This window comes from Meleagris gallopavo, chromosome 6 (assembly GCF_905368555.1).
Source record: "Meleagris gallopavo chromosome 6, MGAL_WU_HG_1.1, whole genome shotgun sequence".
In the NCBI taxonomy this organism is placed as follows: Eukaryota; Metazoa; Chordata; class Aves; order Galliformes; family Phasianidae; genus Meleagris; species Meleagris gallopavo.
In genome coordinates this window covers 16,859,873-16,879,455 of record NC_139409.1, presented here as the reverse complement: position 1 = coordinate 16,879,455, position 19,583 = coordinate 16,859,873, and the positions used below count along the sequence as shown (strand labels likewise).

Genomic DNA, 19,583 nt, shown 5'->3' with positions numbered 1-19,583 from the left:
TCTTGCTTATGGTGTCCATAAATGCTTAACGTGTCTGTGTAGCCTTTGGCAGACACATCCTCTGAAGCTGTACTAGCTTGCTACCTCTGGCTGGGAGCCGTCTGGCCAGGGCTCACGGCTTCTGCAGAGGCCAGGAGCTCAGCTTCTGGTCAACAAAAGCAGCACAGCTGCTACACCCTGATAGGAAAGTCCTGTGCCTGTTTGTGCGTATTGCTCTGGTTTTGCTACACTAAACTGTTCAGTGAGTGTGAACTGGAGTCTGTCAGTATTGCATGGCAAAGCTTGTGGTCCCTCTTAAAAATAGCTCTGGGACACATGGACTTCCTAGTTCATCTCATTGAGTTGTTCAGTCATCAGTTTCTTCGGTATTCATCAGTATTCGGTCATTAAATATCATGGACTTTCCGTGTTCCTCCAAGTTTACTGGCATCTTTTTATAAGTTAGGAGTATAAAAAAGTCATTTTGCTGGTCAGTGGAGCTATTCTGGCAAGTGAAGAGGTTTAGATGCAATTATTATCCAAAAGTCATCTGTCAGATCAGTGTTTTCCGCCTGGTAAAATGGGTTAAATCAAAATGTTTCCCCAAACCAAAATAACTGTCTACACTTGACAGGCTGCTGACATAGGTATATGATAGTCTCTTTTGCCAATAGGTAATTTCACGTATTTTTGCTGCAATCAGACAGAACAAATACAAGTTTTCCCTTGATATTGTCAGTTGTCTTTTGGAATTTTTTAGCATTTTATTCTTTGCTAGCGAAATGTGCTAATTTGTAGTAAAGTGCTTATATTTGAGTGACGCTTAAAAATCTTCATCTCTCACATCACTTAGATTGGAATTATCTGTAACTGTTAAATTTTCCATGGTTTTTTTTTTTTTTCACTAGGTAGTACGTATATTGCAGAATTACAGCAAGTTACAGTAGATAGCAACCAAGGATGAAACCTGCAGTAAGAAGTACTACTGGACTAAATTCAATGATTCTTGTTTTTATTAAAATTGATACAAATAAATTAATACCTTGAGCAAAACTCTAGGGGCTACTTGGGAATAAAATTATATCAAATAAGTTATTTCTTTTATTTCAGGAAAAGATGTAGTTTTTGATTTTCTTAATACTTGAAGACAGCTAAGAATATTTATAGACACATTATGAACATGGAAGATAGATTTTCAGCAGGGAGTAACTAATGGAAACTAATATGAGAGCTTCAGGCTAGAAATACCACAAGGGTCATGGCAATGACCTCAAACTAGTAGAAAATGTATGTGGTGAAATAAGAGAGACAAGTCTTGTGGGTGTGGAAAGAAAGAACTGCTATTGAGGAGATTCTTCCACAGGGCTTAGACATGTTACTGGAGTAAATTTATACCTGCATAACTTTTGCAGAATTTGTCAATAAGGACACCAACTTCGTGTTATCTTTTTTATCTGATAGTGAGGGAAGAACAATATAGCCTGTGCTGCTCTTGGTTTTATATTTTATAATTGTGTCAAAGATAAACCAAAGGAAAACTGGAATGATCTCGGCGCTGTAGTTTAAAAAATTGTTAACCTGATTTTGAGGAAATGCTTAACAGTCTTTATTGTGATCTTCTCTGGATAGCCCTGAAATGTCCCAACAGAAATAGTAATCATCAAGATTTTTGAAGTTATCCTTAGAGTTTAAAATTGATACAGGTCTGAACAGAAACAAACATGGGGTCATTTTCTCACTTCTGCTTTTGGCATTGATGCTGACTTCAGTGTGAGAGAAAGTGCAGATGGAGTCAGTGACTCAATGGCTGTATGGTGGAAGATCAAGTTAAACCGGCATCTAAAGACAAAGGCTGTCCACTGTCTCAGAAAGATATGGTTAAATGGTGGTTAGATAAAGAGTAAAACTAATCTAATGAAAACTGTACCAAACCTTAACACTATGCTATTTAGTTTACTTTTGAAAACATAACTCAGCTTGATTTCCGGCAATTCTTACTGTATTTCCTCACCACGTACTCTATAATTTTTCTCCTTAAGATAAAGCCTTCTTTGCTAATTTATCTAATTAGCTGGTCACTCAACAAGTCCTGGAGGTCTTCCATACGTATTTCTAGCATTTTATTAATACCTAGCTTTACACCTTTGATTTAAAGACATTCCAGAGCTACCAGCGCATCCAGCTTTTGATTGCTTTATTCCAACCAGCTTTACTAATTACTTGAAACTTTCAGATTGGGTGCAAAATTTCCAGAGGTTAAATAGAGTGGCTGCGCCAAAAGACAATCAACAGTGCCTAATTCATGCCACTGATTTCTGTATCTGTGGGAAAGTTTAAATGCATTAGCACACAACACGAAGCATCAGCCAAATACATTAATAAGTCTCTTCAGGTGGGAGCCCATGGAATAAGATGTTACTAGATGTCAGATTTTCAGTACAGAAATTTGCAAGATGTCTTACGTGGATGATGAGTTTCTTGTGGCTTCCCAGGAAAGAAACCAATTGACACCAGTGCAAGCTTTGACTGTATTTTCTTTCACAGCACTGAGAAGTTACTTAACTGCTTTGCCTTGGGTTTCTTTACTTGATTGTGAGCATAGCAGTATTTTACTGTTTAAAGTTTATTGTGTGAGAGAATTTATTTGTAAAGGTCCTAGAAGATGACTTAATCATATTTGTTAACTTATTCTTGATCTGTCAGGTATTTAACGTTTCTTTACTGCTGAATGCTCCACGGTTTTCTCTCTAAAATAATCAGTTTGTAGGCATTCCTGCTCTGTAAATTAAAGCTCTTCTGAACATCCTCAAACTAGCTTTCAGCTGCCCAGTACTGAGGTCATTGCTAGCAATAAAACCATGATAGCATGATGTTTAGTCTGGATTAGGACAGCACTGTGGATTAGATGATGGTGCTGAGAGATGTGAGCTGGGTAATGTTGTGCTGCTTATGTAGCATTAGTTTTTGCCGTAAGGAATAAGCCTTTACCACTTGTAACTAAGGAGTTAGGAGCTTGCTGGTATGAGTATGGTACATACTTCATACTTCTTTCCAGTACCTTTGCTGACTTGTGCCCGAATAGAACCTGTACCAGAGTTATATTCTCTTTTTCTCTTTAATTCTCCAAGGAAGTAATATTTTAGCTGAAAGTAAAACATACCTCAAAGCTCCAGCAGCTTCTATGAGGTTGGCCATGGGGATATTGCCAGAGTTCAAAGTTTCAGCCCAGCAATGTGTGTGAGAAAACTAATATCAATTACTTAAAATAATGCATTTTGGAGTCTCTTTATCCCATCATGCTGAAACTAGGTTTGTATGACTAAGCAGTTAGTTTTGTCAAATAGGAGATGCAGTAAAGCATCACTTTGTCATGAAACGTATTGGATACCTCAAGAGGGAAGGCAGTAGGTTATTTAAAGGACTTCTGATTTAAGAGAGAGTAAGGAAAGGAGAATTTATTATGCCTTTGACAGCGCATTTTACCCCTACAGTAATACTATGGTCAAAACATTTCTCTGAATTGTATGTTAAAGCTCTCTATTCAAAGTCAGGATCTTTTTGGATAGTATGCACGTTTGTTTTGAAAATTGAAAACAACTGTAATATTGTTTTGAATCAATATTTTGAGGGAATATTTGAGGACAGACAGAGTCACGACTTCTGGAATAAGTCATGCTTGTGAATGAGAAAGATTTTCAACTCTACCATTTCTGCTGTGTAATGTTTTCAGTAGCTCAATATTCAGAAGGCATTTATTGGCATTTTCTGCATTCTGTACAAATGCTCAAACTAGGCAGAAAACAGAGTCACACACACTTGCAAAGCTATATGTGAAGTCTGTGTTTTTATTCAAAATACACTTTTTTACTGTTTAATCCAAGAAAGCTTCCAGTAACAAAACATTGAACATGCCTTGTGTTCTGCCTAAGTCAAATCTATAAACACAAATGAATAGGCTTATGTTCTTGGAGCAATTAATTAAATACAGTCATTGACAACATGTGGTATTAAAATACAGTTAGTTCAAAATTCTATAAAATGTTTCATAGTAGTGAATATTTGAATGAGCACTAAAAAGCCATTTTTACCTTAGAAGAACATAGAGATATGAATGATGCCTCAAATTAAAAATAAATAAATTGTTTAATAGCTCATGATATATCGGCATCCAAAATAAAAATTTCAGGAAAATCTTCCGTGACCTTTTCAGTCTGAAACAGTTTTTTCAGCTGAAGGAAAATGGAAGTTTATATTTGAATTCCCGGAGGATCTGATTGCAATTTTGATAAAGGAAAAAGAGCTACTCTTGATAATCATAGGGAAATGATTAAAACAATCTGTTTTATAGAGGGGCCTAATATTAAATTATTGAGTAATATTGAGTAGTTTGTTAAGAATTCTTTAAAAATTAATCTTTCTTTCCTAGCTGTGAGCACAATTACTTACCAACTGATTGTAGATAATGGGTATGTGTTCATTACTGTACAGCGATTTTGGACAGTGTAGTGAAAAAAATTCTAAAGACTAAGATGAAGGGAAGCATATCTTAGATTAAAATATCTTCTGTTCTTCTCACTGTATGCCTTTACATTCTAGGACTCTAGTTTTTCCTATTGCTTTTGATCAGTGTTTGGAGCTCAGGACTGCCAATCCCATTCTTGATGACTTTCAACTGAGAATGCGTAACCACCCAAGCTTAGTGATTTGAAGATAACTGATGGTAACAGCATTGAGGATCTTGAGTTCCCAACCCTCCTGTTTGTGTTCACCATGTCGACAGCATATGGTGCACCTATGCTGCAATTATCATGGTGAATTCAGTTTATGTAAAGTACCACACCTAGTGTTAGTCTACCTGCAGTTGTTGGTGTACGCAAAAGCGTGGCAGCGCAGAGCTCCACTCAGGCTCCAGAGTCTACCTGAAAATGTAATAAGGATGTGGCAGTAGTTAAGTTTGAATGCTCTGCATCTGCCATTACATGCTGGCAGCATCCAGACTAGGTGGTGTAAAACTGCCTTGCTTGTACCTACATGAATGACAGTGAATTCACTGTCGATGTTTCTGTAATAACTATGTAGGCTGCTCCAAAAGTAATGCCTCCTATTTATTTCCATGGAAACTACAGAAGATACAAGAAGCACAATAACAGGATTTGATATAGCAAATTCTCAGCTGTAAAACACAATACTTCAATATGGTCACCATCATTAGCTATGCATTTTTTACTAGTGATGAACAAGAGTCTGCATGCTTTGCTCGTAAAAATCCGCACCAGCGGATTTGACCCACTGTCATCACTGCTGAAGTGCACTGTGCTCACATCCACTGTTTGGTCTCCATATGTGTTCAGCAAGTGTCTGTGAATGCCAGTAGGTGCAATTTTTTCCACATGGAGGAATTCAGTTCCACACCTTTGCTTCACACGCACTTCCATGTCAAATGCCATTCTGTCAGACTGCCCTTGTGCTGCCATCTGTCACGCGGTAACAGAATGTAACGGGATATTGGTGGGAAGTTTCACCTCTACTGCCATACCACCACCATCTGCCTCTGGTGTCGTGGGCCAGTAGGAGACGTTACTTTTAAAGCAGTCCTTGTAGCTATGTACTTTCTGTCTTTGCTGATTAAGAATGTCCACATTTTGCAGTTCAGCATCTAAGATCACTTTTGTTTCTCCCTGAGTGCTAAGGATGCCTATTAACACAGCTACAAAACTGAAAGGATCTGAAATTGTTTGTGTGTGACCTTAGTTTTACTCCTGCTGGGAGTTTCACCTAGGTCTTTATACTATATAATGCCAGCAAATTGAATTATGAATGTAAAATTACTAGTGCTAAAATGGAAGTCTATTTTCTGGAGGGGATTTGTTGGGTAAGCATGAGGCTAAGACACGAAACTTTTGTTTAAGGGAAACTGGGTGGTATAAAATGGTGAAGGTCTTCCTCAACTGCTTTAAAAATAAAAGTACCTTTTGATTTACGAACACCTTCCATTGTAGAGCAGACATACTGCATTTGGAATCTTTCAGTAGACTTCTTCGAGTAAACTTCTGATTTCTCTAAGTGAAGAACAGTAAAAATAGGCTTCTCAGCAAAGTGTGGTACTCTACTCCTATCCTGTGTTGAAAAAACATTCTATTTGCTTTATGTGCAAGGATTGTGAGTTGATTTTTCTGTCCTCTATATGGGCTTGACCTGTGCTCTACATAGACTTGGAAGACCAGATTATTTATATGCACTTATGAATAGTAATTTCCTATTTTATTTTGCTTGTAGGTGTTTTATATCTTCAATATGGAGATGAAACAAAGCAGCTGAGGATGCCAAATGAAATCACAAGCACAGACACAATTCGTGCCCTTTTTGTAAGTGCCTTCCCCCAGCAGCTGACAATGAAAATGCTAGAATCGCCTAGTGTGGCCATTTACATCAAGGATGAGAGCAGAAACATATACTATGAACTGTGTGATGTGAGGTAAGTATACGAGGAATTACAGCTGTTGGGTTTTGGATTTCTTTTGTTGTTGATGTTTTGTTTTGTTTTATGCAGTGCACTTAAAGATTAAAAAGGTGTGGAGCTGATACGTATCTAACAGATAGAGGCTTGACACTTAAAAGCCTGTTCAGTGATATCTGAGTACTATGGGAAGCTTGATCTGGCATTGCCTTGAGCTGTAGGAGCAACATCTGTTGCACAAGCCATTGATGTATGGTGTATCTCATTCAAATATACATACAATTCATGCAGGTTCTCATATTTAATATTTTATTGCATTTTAGCTGAGACATAAATATTTAACATACTGAACACAAAAACCCACAGAAAATACAGCTTTTTTCTAGCAGAGCAAAATCTCCAGGTGAGCTTGAAGTTTCAAAAATGAATGTTACTGATGTCCTCACAACATTTTTATTTATTCTCTTACACTGCCAAGGATTTGTAGCATTTGTGACTACTGCTGCAGCAGCCTTGCCACCTTCCTTTTGATGTCAGGATGCAGCAACTGATGCAGTCTCTTTCCTTCTCTACTTCTGAGTTCAGTCTCTGGCTAACATCTGGATGATTCTTTCTGTCATCTGTTAGTCCTGATGTCTGTGTTCTTCAAGCAAAAGGATCAGATTCTTAGGGGACATACCAAGTCTCAAATGATGCCATAACAAAACTCTTAAGACATACTACAGGCATGTTGCACTAAGAACTGTTCAGGGAGATACAGTGTGCTTTTGTGTCCTTCTCACTAGAGGCTATGAGTTAAAATGAATGGACAGAAGAGCTTAAAGGGATGAAGAAGAAAGTAGAAAAGATGTTTCCTTTCTGCCAGTCAACTCTGGTGCAGGAAAATGATGTGAAAGTAAGGGAAGTGCATTGCCCACTAGTGCCTCGTTTCTTCTGGAGATTACTTGACCTCAGTACAAGTTGGGGTTTTTCTAGCATTGCCACTTCAAATTCCCCCATTAACTCTTCTTTCTAGTCTTTGAACAGCATTGCACCTCACTTTTTCTCCTCTGTCTCGCTTTCCACAGTCTCTCTATCCAGTATCTTGTCATCAACCATCTTCATGGATTTCAGTTTCTAGTTTGTTTGTTTTTTTTAATCTTTCTTGCTTAGCACTCTTTCACACCATAGTTTGGCCACTGTTACTCCAGTTTTAAGCCTCATCTGATTTTTGCATCCTCATTCATTATGTTCTCAAGTTTCTTATACTTCAAGTAGTCTATTCACTATATCTGATCAAGTGATTAAATCAAGATAGGTGTTACAATGTTTCTGTTGCTGAGTGCCTTATTGCCAGCTGTAGTCTGGCCCATCAACTCTTTCACTTTATCACTCCATCTTCCCTTGAGTTTCAGACTAACAATTTATGACTTCACCCCCTCCCTGCCCCAGTATTGCCATTGTTCATTATCTTAATACCACTCTCCACTCCACCTTTCTTCTGATTGCAGGCATCACTCTGCCAGAATCAAGCATAGCTCACTCTCTGCTTCCTCTGTTCCTATGCATGTATTGTAGATCGTTTCTAGAGGAAATGCCGTATTCCAGCTGCTGACTTCCTCTATAGCCAAATGCCCTCCTTCAGCTGCCACCCTCAGTAAGGAAACTTCAATAAATCTAGTTTACTGGAGTCCAAAGTATGCAGTACTGGTAGCATTTTTAACACCTTTTAATGATATCCACGTTTTCTCCTTTTCTGTTCCTTACTCTTTCACATGACCTTTACACAGCGTCTCCCCACAGAGAACAGATAAAAAGTATAATTTTCCTCTTCTTTGCTTGCCATCTCTTCCTTCAATTATCTTCCTTCTTCCTTGCTTTGTACACAAGCATTTCAATTGACTTTAAGCTCTCCATTTGACTCATCTTCCTCTGTGCCTCACATCTTTTGCCTTGTCTTCTTATTAATGTCTTGCTATATTATAGTGCCTTCTCTTTACATTGCAAACATGTTTCTGTGCCTCTCAACAAAACTTTCTCTGCACACAAAGTAAATTTCCACTGTTCACGCCATCACCTTTCTCTCCTGCACTAAGCAATCACTATAACTGCTGGTGGAGTTTTACTTGTTCCAGTTCAATCAATCTTAGACCCATTTCCACCTTTCTTGAGGCTTTATTCTTTTAATTTCTACCTGTTTTTTGTTCCCAACTGTTCCATTATGATTGTTCAGGTCACCAACTGGCTAGCTTTTGTGAACATTACGCCCTTATTCTCTCAGATATCTGATGTATACTGTCATTGCTTTCTTCTTGGAACTTCGATCACCTTTTATTTCAAGGAGTTGTTTTCCCCAATTCCTTACTGTTTCTCTCCTGTCTTTCAGTTATCGCTTGAGGGGTCATATTCTCAAACACTGATTTTCTGTGTTTTTTTTCTGTGGAAAATTATACATGCTAGTGAAACTAGCTCAACTGTCGATGTCTTCCCTATGAACATCTGCAACTTGATAACATGAAACCTGCCTCTTTTCCCCAACACAAATCTTGATCTTCTCTTCTAACATAGTCTCAGGCGCCATTAGTTTAACCCAAATTATGTTCTTCATTAGACCAACCCACTTCCTCTTCTTTTATTTCTTTATTATTTTTTCTTATTTAATCCCTGGGGATAAAGCACTGCTTGCTACTTGTGCCCCCAAATCAGTTGTTTTCTTAACCTTGTTCATGATTCTGCTTTCACTGTTGACTTTTTCAGATTTTTTTTCTGCATAACATCCCTCTGATGCAGCCTTTCATTTCATACCATGTTGTGATAAAACACTTGGCTAAATCATCAACTTTTAAACATTTTTTGACATCAACTTTAAACATCTAGGTTTTTTTTACATGAACTGTTGTAACGTTCTTTTCCTGACATTTGATGCAGGTTCACTCTACTCATTCAAAGGAGGCAATAGAAGCTATTCTCCTAGCTTGTCAGGAGGACTGTTTCACTGTATTTTTTCACTTGTCCTCTGACTGTATCTTCTCTATCTAATTAAATAAAAACTACTTGTCTTCATTATGAGGGCCACTCCAAGCCCACTTCAATGCTACTTTTCATTTCTTGTTCGATACCAAGTGCCATCTGCTTCCACTTGGCTAGTAATGCCAACTTTCACTGTACACGTCTTTAGTTTTCCAACAAGTGCCTTCATGCTCCCCCTTAGGCAGCCCTCTGTCATGCTTGGAAGGAGTCCTCCACAAACATCTGCAAAGCCACTGTATTGCTCTTCTTCTAGTCCCACCTTCACCCTTTCTCATGCATTCCCTATTCAGGGCATGACAATGGTGCCAGAATCTGTTTATTGCTCTTCAGCCTGGAGAGAGAGGCTATGCTCTCCCTGTGTCTTTCTGCTCCCTTATCTTTCTGCAGCTATCTTTTTGTCTTTTGTGTTTTATACTCATCTTGTAAGCAGGTAAAGTTTTCCTAGGATGTTGATACAGCACACATATCATTGAGGCCTTTGAACATGCCATGGGCATCTGGGAGTTACAGTAATGCAAATAGTAGTAATTATGAATATACAGTAATATATACCTACTATCAGTGGTGTTTATCTTAGGATAGCAACACGAGGTGAAACAGAATTCACTTCAGAGATCAAATGCCTTGTATTTTGGTGATTTGCCTTACAGCAATGTTTTACTTTAACATGTCATGTTCCTACAAGAAGTATTTATGGAGAATGCTTTTCTAAAAAAAAACTCCAGTTAGTTAAGTACCATCTCATAGCCATCAGAGTGAAAAAAGGAGCAGATAAAATTTATTTAAATGAAAAATACTGCATTTCTTGAATTGAAAATGAAAGAGTTAGCTTTGCATCAAAAAGAACATATTTCTAAGTTTGAGGCAGAAAATGGTAACTGAGACTACCGGCGCAAGTCTCAGTGCAGAAGGATCACATTTGTAAGATGGAAAACAGTTTATATTACCATAAATAATGGAAGAACTTGTACTTGCCGCAAGGTAGCTATTTTCCTATGCAGCCTACAAGCAAACACTCATAAATACTAACTTTCTCATCAGCCCTGCAGTTCTTAAACAGAAGGCACTGATCTGTTTCTTGAGCTGTGGAGTTTCTTTAATAACTACTTGACATCTACAACAGCAGCACAAGTTCTGACTAGCTACCCATTCAAAGCAATCACTGATTGTAATATGACATTGGAAGAAAGAAATTGGACCTGCCCAAGCATCCTTTCCTTCATTTTTAAATGATAATCCTTGTGATTAACATCAGTTCGGTAGACTTGTAGCTGCACCTGGAGGAAAGGAATTCAGTCACATGTGTGAGTCAATCCTCTAGAGATCACTACTGGGAAATGAAAGGAATCGCAGTTTTGAAAGGATGTGAGTGAATGTAGATTGGAGACTTTGCTACTGATGAAATGTGAACAAGACATCAGCAGAGTTCAGTGCAAATTTCTAAGCCATAAAATTAACAAAAGAAAGGTAGGTAGGTTTTGAAACAAAATAGAATATTTCTGTCATCAAACTCTTTCCTAAATGTAATAGTTTAAAAATGGACTTATGAATGACAAAGTGTTCAATTAAACAAAAGAAATTCTCAGGACTTTCTATCTAAACCATTTCTGTGGGAGATTTCATCAGAACTTTTACTTGTTTATTTGATTTTCATAACTGCTTTTTTGTTTTCCTTAAGACCCCAACTTTATAATAGATAAAGTTTTGAGGAGTAATTTATTTGCTGCTGCATTTTTTACTTATTTTTTCTGATCTGTGAACAAGTTGTTAATTGGACTTGCTTCAAGATTAATTGCAACTAGACTATTTTCTTTTTTATTCTCTTTTCCTAGAATAGCAAAAATTCATGTGGATTGCATACACAATAAAACATATAAATATTAACTAAATCCTTCTGAGCACTGAGTAAATGTTGAAGCTCTATTGTCTTCAAAGTGCTTTCACTCTGTGGCAGGACCTTGAAAGAAACTTAGCACTATCTAATTTTTATGGGTGTGGATTTGTAACGAAAGAATGATACTTCCCATGGGAAAGAGAATCAAAATAGACTTTTGTTTGTGTGTGCCTAAGCTATGGCATTTGAGTTTTTCTTATAGGTCGGCTGCAGACCAAGTATGTTTGTCTGTTACCTGAAACTTTTAGGCAACAAATAAAATTACTTTCATCTGTTATCATTGCTGATTCTTTTGATTCCAGGAATATTCAAGACCGATCTTTCCTTAAAGTTTACAACAAAGACCCCGCACATGCATTTAATCACACTTCCAGAGCTGTAAATGGAGACATAAGGGTAAGTACTAGCATTACACTTATACTCTTCTTTCTTCCAGTTTTTATGTTAATTGTTTAATAACTGTAATATATACAATTTACAAAATGTAGGATATCTGTACAGCACATACAGAAGAGGAAAGTGATAAAGCTTTCAATAGCTAAGAAACTTTAACTACTTTCAGTTTTCCAGTTATTTGCCCTGAACATTAGCTGTTTATTTGTTCTTGTTTACTAGCATTAAAGCATGTGAATCAAAACAATGTCTTTAATTACTTATCTTGGGACATGGGGAATGTTCAAAGTTTATAAAGCATCTAACTTCATGTTTCCAAACCTTTACAGTTGAAGTAAAGCAGGGTGTTACTTCACTCCTGCAAGGCTTCAGCATGGACTAGTTTAGAGTGGCCAAGCACGTATACCTACCTACCTTAAAGTCTACTGAAACACTTTGTAAATTACCTTTCCAATAAGAAATACCTATTGTAGTGTAAATGACTTGGGGCTTTTTTTCTAGAATTTTTCTGTATGTATTGAATGAGGTCTGACATATTTGTATTTTCACATGAGCATTCTGTACTGGGAAATACAGAGAAGGCATTTGAGACATGTTCTCTTCTACTGTTTCTTTCTCTATCTTTTACTGGACCGTGTTTTTTCCTTTGATGCTCAGAGGACAGGAGGTGTGGCTGTGCACGAGCACCTCTTCCACCATATTTTCACACCCAGTGTCACAGACAGTGACACAGCAAGCAGTGGTGAAGTTACACAGTTTCATCTCCTGTCTGCCTATGGGGACTGTCCCAAGGAAACATAACAACCAAATGAGCTTGGTGGGTCCAGAAAGAAATGCCTGTCCCACCTGTGCTGTGACTTTTATGTGCGCTTCACAGCTGATTCAAACGCGCTGAAAATTTCCTGTGAAGGGATTTGCTTAATTGTGCATTTGCTTCTTGTTTTCATTATCAATTCTGAGCATGTCACACTGCTTTATTATTAATATTTCATGGAAATACTTCTGCTGTTTCAACAGTTTAGGGCCTCATTATTTTAGAAAGATAGCAATAGTTTATTTACAGGCACTATTCTCAACCACTTCTCATTTATATACTTCAGCTATAAAATGGTCCTTTTGATAGGTCAGAAATCCAATTACTTGATTATTCACACTGTTGCACATACAATGTGAGAGAGCAAATAGATGTGCTTCAAAGGGCTAATGTGATAGCTTTTACTGCCTTCCTTAAGGTCCTGAAATTTTTCAATTCTACTTATATTCCTGTAGCAGTAACTGGATATATCTGATACATCTCCTTCATATTCAAAAGCGTGACATACCATCACTGTGCATTATGACCTTAACTGCTATAGCAATGTTACTGTGACTTTATAAAGTTAGACTGTTGTTGCGTGTGCAGTGAATGCTGGATGTATCTACTGTGGCTCTATTTGTGTTCTGTAGATGTGTTTTCAGATATAGTTAAGTGTTAGCTATATAAATTCAAATGTAACGACTGGTTATTTGGTCCTCTTCCAGCTACTTAGTGCCTAACAGAGTTGTTTTGAACACAGGTGTTGCTTTTGTGCAAAAGCAAGATCTGTATTAATTTGTATTGCTTATTTTAGAATACTTTTTACAACAAGTACATACATTTAACGCCTCTTGATTATGACTAAATCATCTTTCTTTGGCCATCACTCAAAAATTAAGGTGACACAGTGATAGCCTTTGCAATAATGTTGTTTTCATGGTAGAATATTATATTTTACTCTGCTGAAATGACAGAGGTACTGTTTTGAAATTCTGTGCATTCAACAAAACAGCTCTTTTCTCAGTTCACAAATTTCTTGCCTCTCTGGTCCGAGAGGTGAAGTCGAAACCAGGATGTTCATAAGGACACTGCAGAGAAACATGCAAAAGCCTTCCCTTTGATCGCTGTAAATTTCTGCACTTCAAAGTTATGAGCATGGAAGCAGGCAATTTCTTGAGCGCCGGAAATAATTACATTTGTTTGTCTAAGGATCGGTGTCTTATGGCTGGGTTCTTCCTTGTTCAGTCGGATCCTAGCCAAAGCTTTACCTGAAGTAGAGAGCTCTGATAGTGTTTTCTCCTCCGGAAAACACATGGCAGCTTCTGCTCAGCTTGGCAAGTACTGTAGGATCTTCTCATAATTGTCTAAATTGGCAAAATTTGTAAGACCATAATAGATGACTGATCTCTACCTTTTTTTTTTTTTTTTCAAATTCACGAGTTGTTAGGTTGGGAGGGAACCACCCTCAGGCAGTGTGATCATCTATACATCTTCCTTTAGCAAATGGTATTAAAGTTAGGGATGGGGGAGGGAGGGAGTGCAAAACTTATACATTTGATGCATATGGTAGTGCATGTGCAATACTATGGTAACAAAGTGAGTGTGGAAAAAATGCTGCTTCTTGTCCCTCATCCTCTGTGCATCTTTGCACTGGGTAAATTGATGCTCTTCAATTTCATGTGGTCTGCAAGCAGTTAAATTCCCTGCAGTGGGAAACAGGGAAAAACTCTGGTAACCACTGTGCACAGTGAACTGTTTAAAAAATCAACAGAAAAGCAGCTTATTTTCAGGTGAGTTAAAAGAACATTGTTTAGGATGTCAAGAGCTGGCATAAATATATTTTGCCACGGTGATATTGGGAGTCTAGTTCTATCTCCTGTCATTTGTGGGTTAAAGATGTTGGGTTTTATTTTGTGAGTTGGGAAGATTGTGTCTTTACAGATTTTTCTACTGTTTGCCTTCTTGTCGCTTTGGAACATTTATCTCTGGGTTTGGTGATGTTCAGGCTTCTATTCGTGTGATTTATAATCATTTCCATGTAACAGACTCACAATAGTCTCAGAAAATAATGTTAGCTGCCAGCTTGGACACCTGTTTTAGCTACCAAACAGATGTGAGACCTGTATGGGAATTGGCAGTAACACTTGAAGTATTAAGTATTACCCACACAGATGAGAAGCAAGAGGAATGTGGGATCTGTAAAATTGAGACATCCCACCAAACTGCTCCATTCTCTCATCCTTTAACTCTAATTTTTCTGGTCTTCTTTCTGTTTCATGCACCTTTCTCAATGGACTGTGCTGAAGAAAGGGGATTTGCTTGGGCTGTAAATGAATTCTAAAGAACAGTTTCTCTTGAAATCATTCAGAGCGCCTTATTTGCTCACTGTTAGTGTGCCAAGGCTGTTTACATCTTGAAGAGAATGGTTTATTTGACAAGTCTGCCATGCTGAATGTTGTTTCAAGCAAGAGGTAGCCACATAGTGCTGTCTCACTAAAAATTTGTTTTTGTACTTTTCCTTTATTTTTTTATTCTTTCCCCAACATGTACATTGAAAATCTGTAGCAGCTGTTCTCTTTGGATTCTTCATGTTGCTGCGATTCTTTTATTCTGTTGCCTGAGTACGTAACATTAATCAGCTCTTTCTAAGTCTCTACGCAACAATACTTTCAAGATACTGTCTCATGTCCAGATGTAGAAGTTAAGATGATCTTTTTATTTTCTCCAGTATTGTTATGAATTACAGTACAAGTGCATGTATGCAACCATGCTGCTCTGTGCAGTTAGAATTAATGGTTTGCACATTCAAAGGGGAAAAGACTTTCTCAGATTTACTAACTGTTGGGTCCAGCTTGTCTCTCATCTCATATTTTGCAATGGTGCGTGGGTACAATGCCAATAGATAATACTAAAGAACAGCAGACTTTTGTGTTGCTGAATGAATTCAGTGTTTTGGAGGTATCAGAACTCCTTTTGTCCTGTGTTGTTGCTGTGACTTCCTAGTGCTATACTGCTGACTTCAAGTGGAAAGGATTCCCCACTAAAAGGGCACAATATATTTTCTGTTCTCATTGCCCTACCTCCTCCTTTTATGGAGGGTCTGAAATAAGAATCCTAAATTACAATCTCATCCCTCTGTCCCTGTAACTTGTCTGCCTTTCTGGTGGCACAGCTGGATACTAATGATGTCGGTTTATGCAGTGATTTGTTTTGAGCATCATTTGTCTGCCAGTTTGAGAATTGGGGAAATTTTATTTCATAACAAACCGGTGGCTGTTTTGCTTGGCAGTCTTTCTCTTCCCAACTACCTGCCCTGAAGCCTGTGGGCTGCACTTTGTTTCAAAATGTTCTAGACCCACCATGTTTTCTCTTAATTCCATGGCTTGACTGAGACCTTACCAGGTCAGTAGTTTGTCCCAGACCTCAGCTGAGTGGGTGAGGCTGGAATATTCAAGGAATGCTTGTTGTGGCTGTTGTTGTATCGAGGTACGCTTTGAGGTTTTTCTTTTCAGAAATTGCTTCTCTGTGAAAAGGCAATTAAGGCAAGTTCAGTCAAAATCAGGGAGTGGGGTACATGGAAACTGCTGCTCTGGGAGATTGAGCTAGAAGGTGATGATGTTCCTGGCCGCAACAGGGCATCAGGCTGCCAAGGTGAGAGGGGATGAGTTAAACTGAGTTGTTCTGTAGAATGATGCAGACATTTGATAAGTTGGGTGAACAGTCATGTTGAACAGCTTTTGCTACTGAAACTGTGCAACAGTGACTTCGTTTTTCACCTGAAAGTGCCTGGCTAACACTTTCACTCTCCTCTGCACTATGCCTTGATGAAATCTTGAACTTAAAAAACCCTGTAAGTGCTAAAAGCCCTCAAACAACTCCCCAAGAAGCATATGAGGGGGCTGAAATTCAGTGTTGGTTTGCAGGAAAAATACGGAGATAATAACAACAGGGTTATCTTTCTATGTTCTTCAGATTCCTGTAAACATACATCCAACTTCTTTGAGATGTTTAGCTTTTTTTTACTGAATTGTTTGTAATCTTTACATCGGAAACATAAAAGCTGCAAATGCTGCCAAAATTACACTTACTCATCGCATGCCATGGCTAAAAAAAAAGTAACTCCTTGAACAACGTAGAGGTATTTAGAAGAAAAGTATTTATTGGAAAAGAATTCATGCAGCAAATCGAGTGAAAGTGCTAGAATGCCTATAGGACAGCATTTGTGTAAGTTGCCATGTGTTTGCCTTACTGATTCTATTACTATAAAACTTCGTTTTCTTTTGGGAAGAAAAAGAAAAAAGGAAAAGAAAATGCTAATATGTCTATTATCTGATAGTGAGCTTCCAAATGATACAAATCTCATCTTTCCTGCTGTTTTGCTGTCTGCTTTTTCTAATGCTCTTTTTGTCATTGAGAGGTTATGACAACATGAGCCATATTGTATTTATAAACATCACGTGTTTCCTTGATATGACTTGCAGTGTCTGCCAAACAGAACACATGGAAGAAACATTTCTCATTAGCTCAGCATTGGTTTTGGTTATACTGATTTCCGGGACAGGAAAAATGCCTTCCTCACTCAGATTTAACTTTCATACAGTAGAAAGAAAGCCTCTGAGTGTCCATGAAATCGCTTGAACAGAGACGCTGCAGCTCTCTTAGCCCACGTACTTTGTCTGAGGGAAAGAGGAAAAGCGGTTTGTTTTAAAGGGAAGATGTAATAGCATGTATTGCTGAAACTAATTCTGAATTAAAATACCTGCCAAAGACATCTAGAAACAGAACTCAGCAAGAGATGTAAGGTAAGATGATACTTATAAATAATGAAAGGTATATAATTCCTTTTCTTCTTTTTTTTTTTTTTCTTCTTCCAAACTAAAAGATATTTTCAGATTAACTGGGAATTTAAATCAAAACAGTGAAAACTGTTTCTTCTTTCTTGAGCTGTATGAAAAAATAAATGCTTAATTGCTCACTAAATCACAAAGCTCTACTCTCAGGTTTTATGACTAGTTACATATTAAACATTAAGAAAGTTATTTTCCAGCTTGCCACTACAAATCTTGCTGAGATTTGAACAAAATGTATAAAACAAGTCTCTGATGTTCTGATTTTTTTACTGTCATGGTTTTACTACCTTTGCTTTGAATGGCTTGTCAGTAGTTGCCAATTATTTATGCAACAGCAGAGCAGCAGACACTGAGAAGTAGCTGCATCAAATCAGACTGTGATGAAAGATTGTAAATATACCTGCTCTCTTTCCTTCATATGTCCTTTGATATACAATACCTACTGCTGTATAAAGCCTAAGTTAGTGGGAAAGTGGGTAGAATTGTAAGGAAAACTTCCACTTTTATTTTAGCATTGCGTAAACCAGCATATAAATCTCAAATGTTTTCTGGCAAAAAGTCAATCTGTTTAAAGACATAGATCCTGCATTATAGTGGGATGCATGCTGCATTGTGGATTTCTTAGTTGGATAGCTCTGTGCTTTGATGGATTATATTTTTTTTCCCCAAGTATGATGTGTGTATAATATAAGCTTGTTGATTCTGCTACTATACCAACAATTTAAGAAATACATTTAACAAATAAATAATGCAGATGGGTTTTAAGTTTGCAACAAGCTTGCAGTTGAAAGAAAGTATAATGTTCTTGATAGTAAAATGTTCAGGGAACATTAGCTTGCCGCACCCTTGCTGTAATCTTCCAGTTAGCCTAAGAGGAGTGTCATATGGTAGATATCACAAAACAGTTACCTGGAAACTCCCAGAGAGCTTTTTCTGTGGAAACAGATCAACTTGCAACCACAGTGCAGTTGTTTTAATAGCATTTTTAGGAGTAAAGCTCTTTATTGCCCACAAACATGCCCATATTCAAGCTAGCCTGTCTTTCATGTTGAGGTTTGCTTAAAGCTTGCCCTGGAGATGAAGAATTTCCTTAATGACAATATCTGATTCTCCCTTGTGTGAAGGTCTCTTCAGCCCTTCATTAAAATTGGAAGCTTATCTCTCACATAGGTCTAAGGTTCTCAGGCAAAACTTTCAGAATCTTCACTGGGAACTTGCCCTGAATAAAAACATAAGGATTTCATTTGAGTCCATTTTTATTGTCTACTGGTTTCTGGTTTTGTTCTTACTCCACCTTCTTTTACATAATGTTTCCTTGTTCCAAGCCTTTAGATGTTTTACTCTTTTATTTTTTTTTTCCATTGTCCTTTCTTTTAGTAGAACAATTAGCACTAATTTGGCTGTTTACTTGAAATTCCTCAGAAGCTAGTGGGGTCAGATGCTGCCAGAACTCCCTAAACACACTGATAGCTGATAAAAATTTCTCATGGCCATGGCCCCACTTGCTGGGAGAGGAGATCCTCTTTTACCTCCATTGTGCACCATGTAGCTTATCTGCATTACTGGGGCTAGGAACAAAGTCTGACCAAGCTTCGTGACTTCCTGTTAGTTTTCCAAATGAGGTTTTACTTGAGGTTTTACTTACGATCACTCTGTGAAGGTTGCTGTTTTGGGACCACGAGACTTAGAACCCCTATGAAGTTAGAAACAACGTTTTTTTCTCATAAACTTGCTGCTGGCTTATCAATCAGGATCTTAGATTTCCCAAGAAGTTTTTCTCAAATCCAGAATGTGATTCTTAATGATCGTGGCTCAAATTCTCTGCTTTCCACTCAGTCTTCATTTCAGTCTCCTATTAATTAACCTGCCTAGTAGTTAAAACTAAAGAGAATTAATTCTGTCCCTATCTTTTGACACAGGAAAAAGAGCAAACCAGTACCTAGTGTCTAGAAGACATCTATGTATTTGATGAGTTTGATTCCTCTCCATGTTGGAGTGTACTTTTTCTAATGTGAGCTGGAAAACTAATCAGAGTTCTGAAAATATGAGGAGTAAAAATATCTTTTCTTGGATACACGTAAGATCTGGGGTTAAAAAAAGCCTCAGTTGGCAAAAGCAAGACAGTTGCAAATAACAGCAGGCAACAGGGCTCCATGAGAAATGACGTGATGCTGAAGTTATTTTTTTTTCATGAGTATATGCCTT

At 37.6% G+C, this 19,583-nt stretch overlaps 1 protein-coding gene across 20 annotated transcripts in view; it reads left to right on the top strand.

The window, feature by feature from the left end:
- Window positions 1-19,583, top strand: part of KIAA1217 (KIAA1217 ortholog) — a 354,008-nt gene that overhangs the window by 262,707 nt on the left and 71,718 nt on the right. For 19 of the 20 annotated variants that reach the window (XR_014884212.1, XR_793853.4, XM_031553863.2 and 16 more), the window contains 2 exons: window positions 6,256-6,454; window positions 11,642-11,735. Coding sequence is in view for 17 of the 20 variants with exons in the window: in XM_031553863.2 (XP_031409723.2) it covers window positions 6,256-6,454; window positions 11,642-11,735 (293 nt within the window). In the remaining 3 variants the exon portion in view is untranslated. Of the gene's footprint in view, window positions 1-6,255; window positions 6,455-11,641; window positions 11,736-17,027; window positions 17,331-19,583 lie in introns of those variants that run through there. The other variant, XM_010712433.4, reaches the window with a different exon arrangement.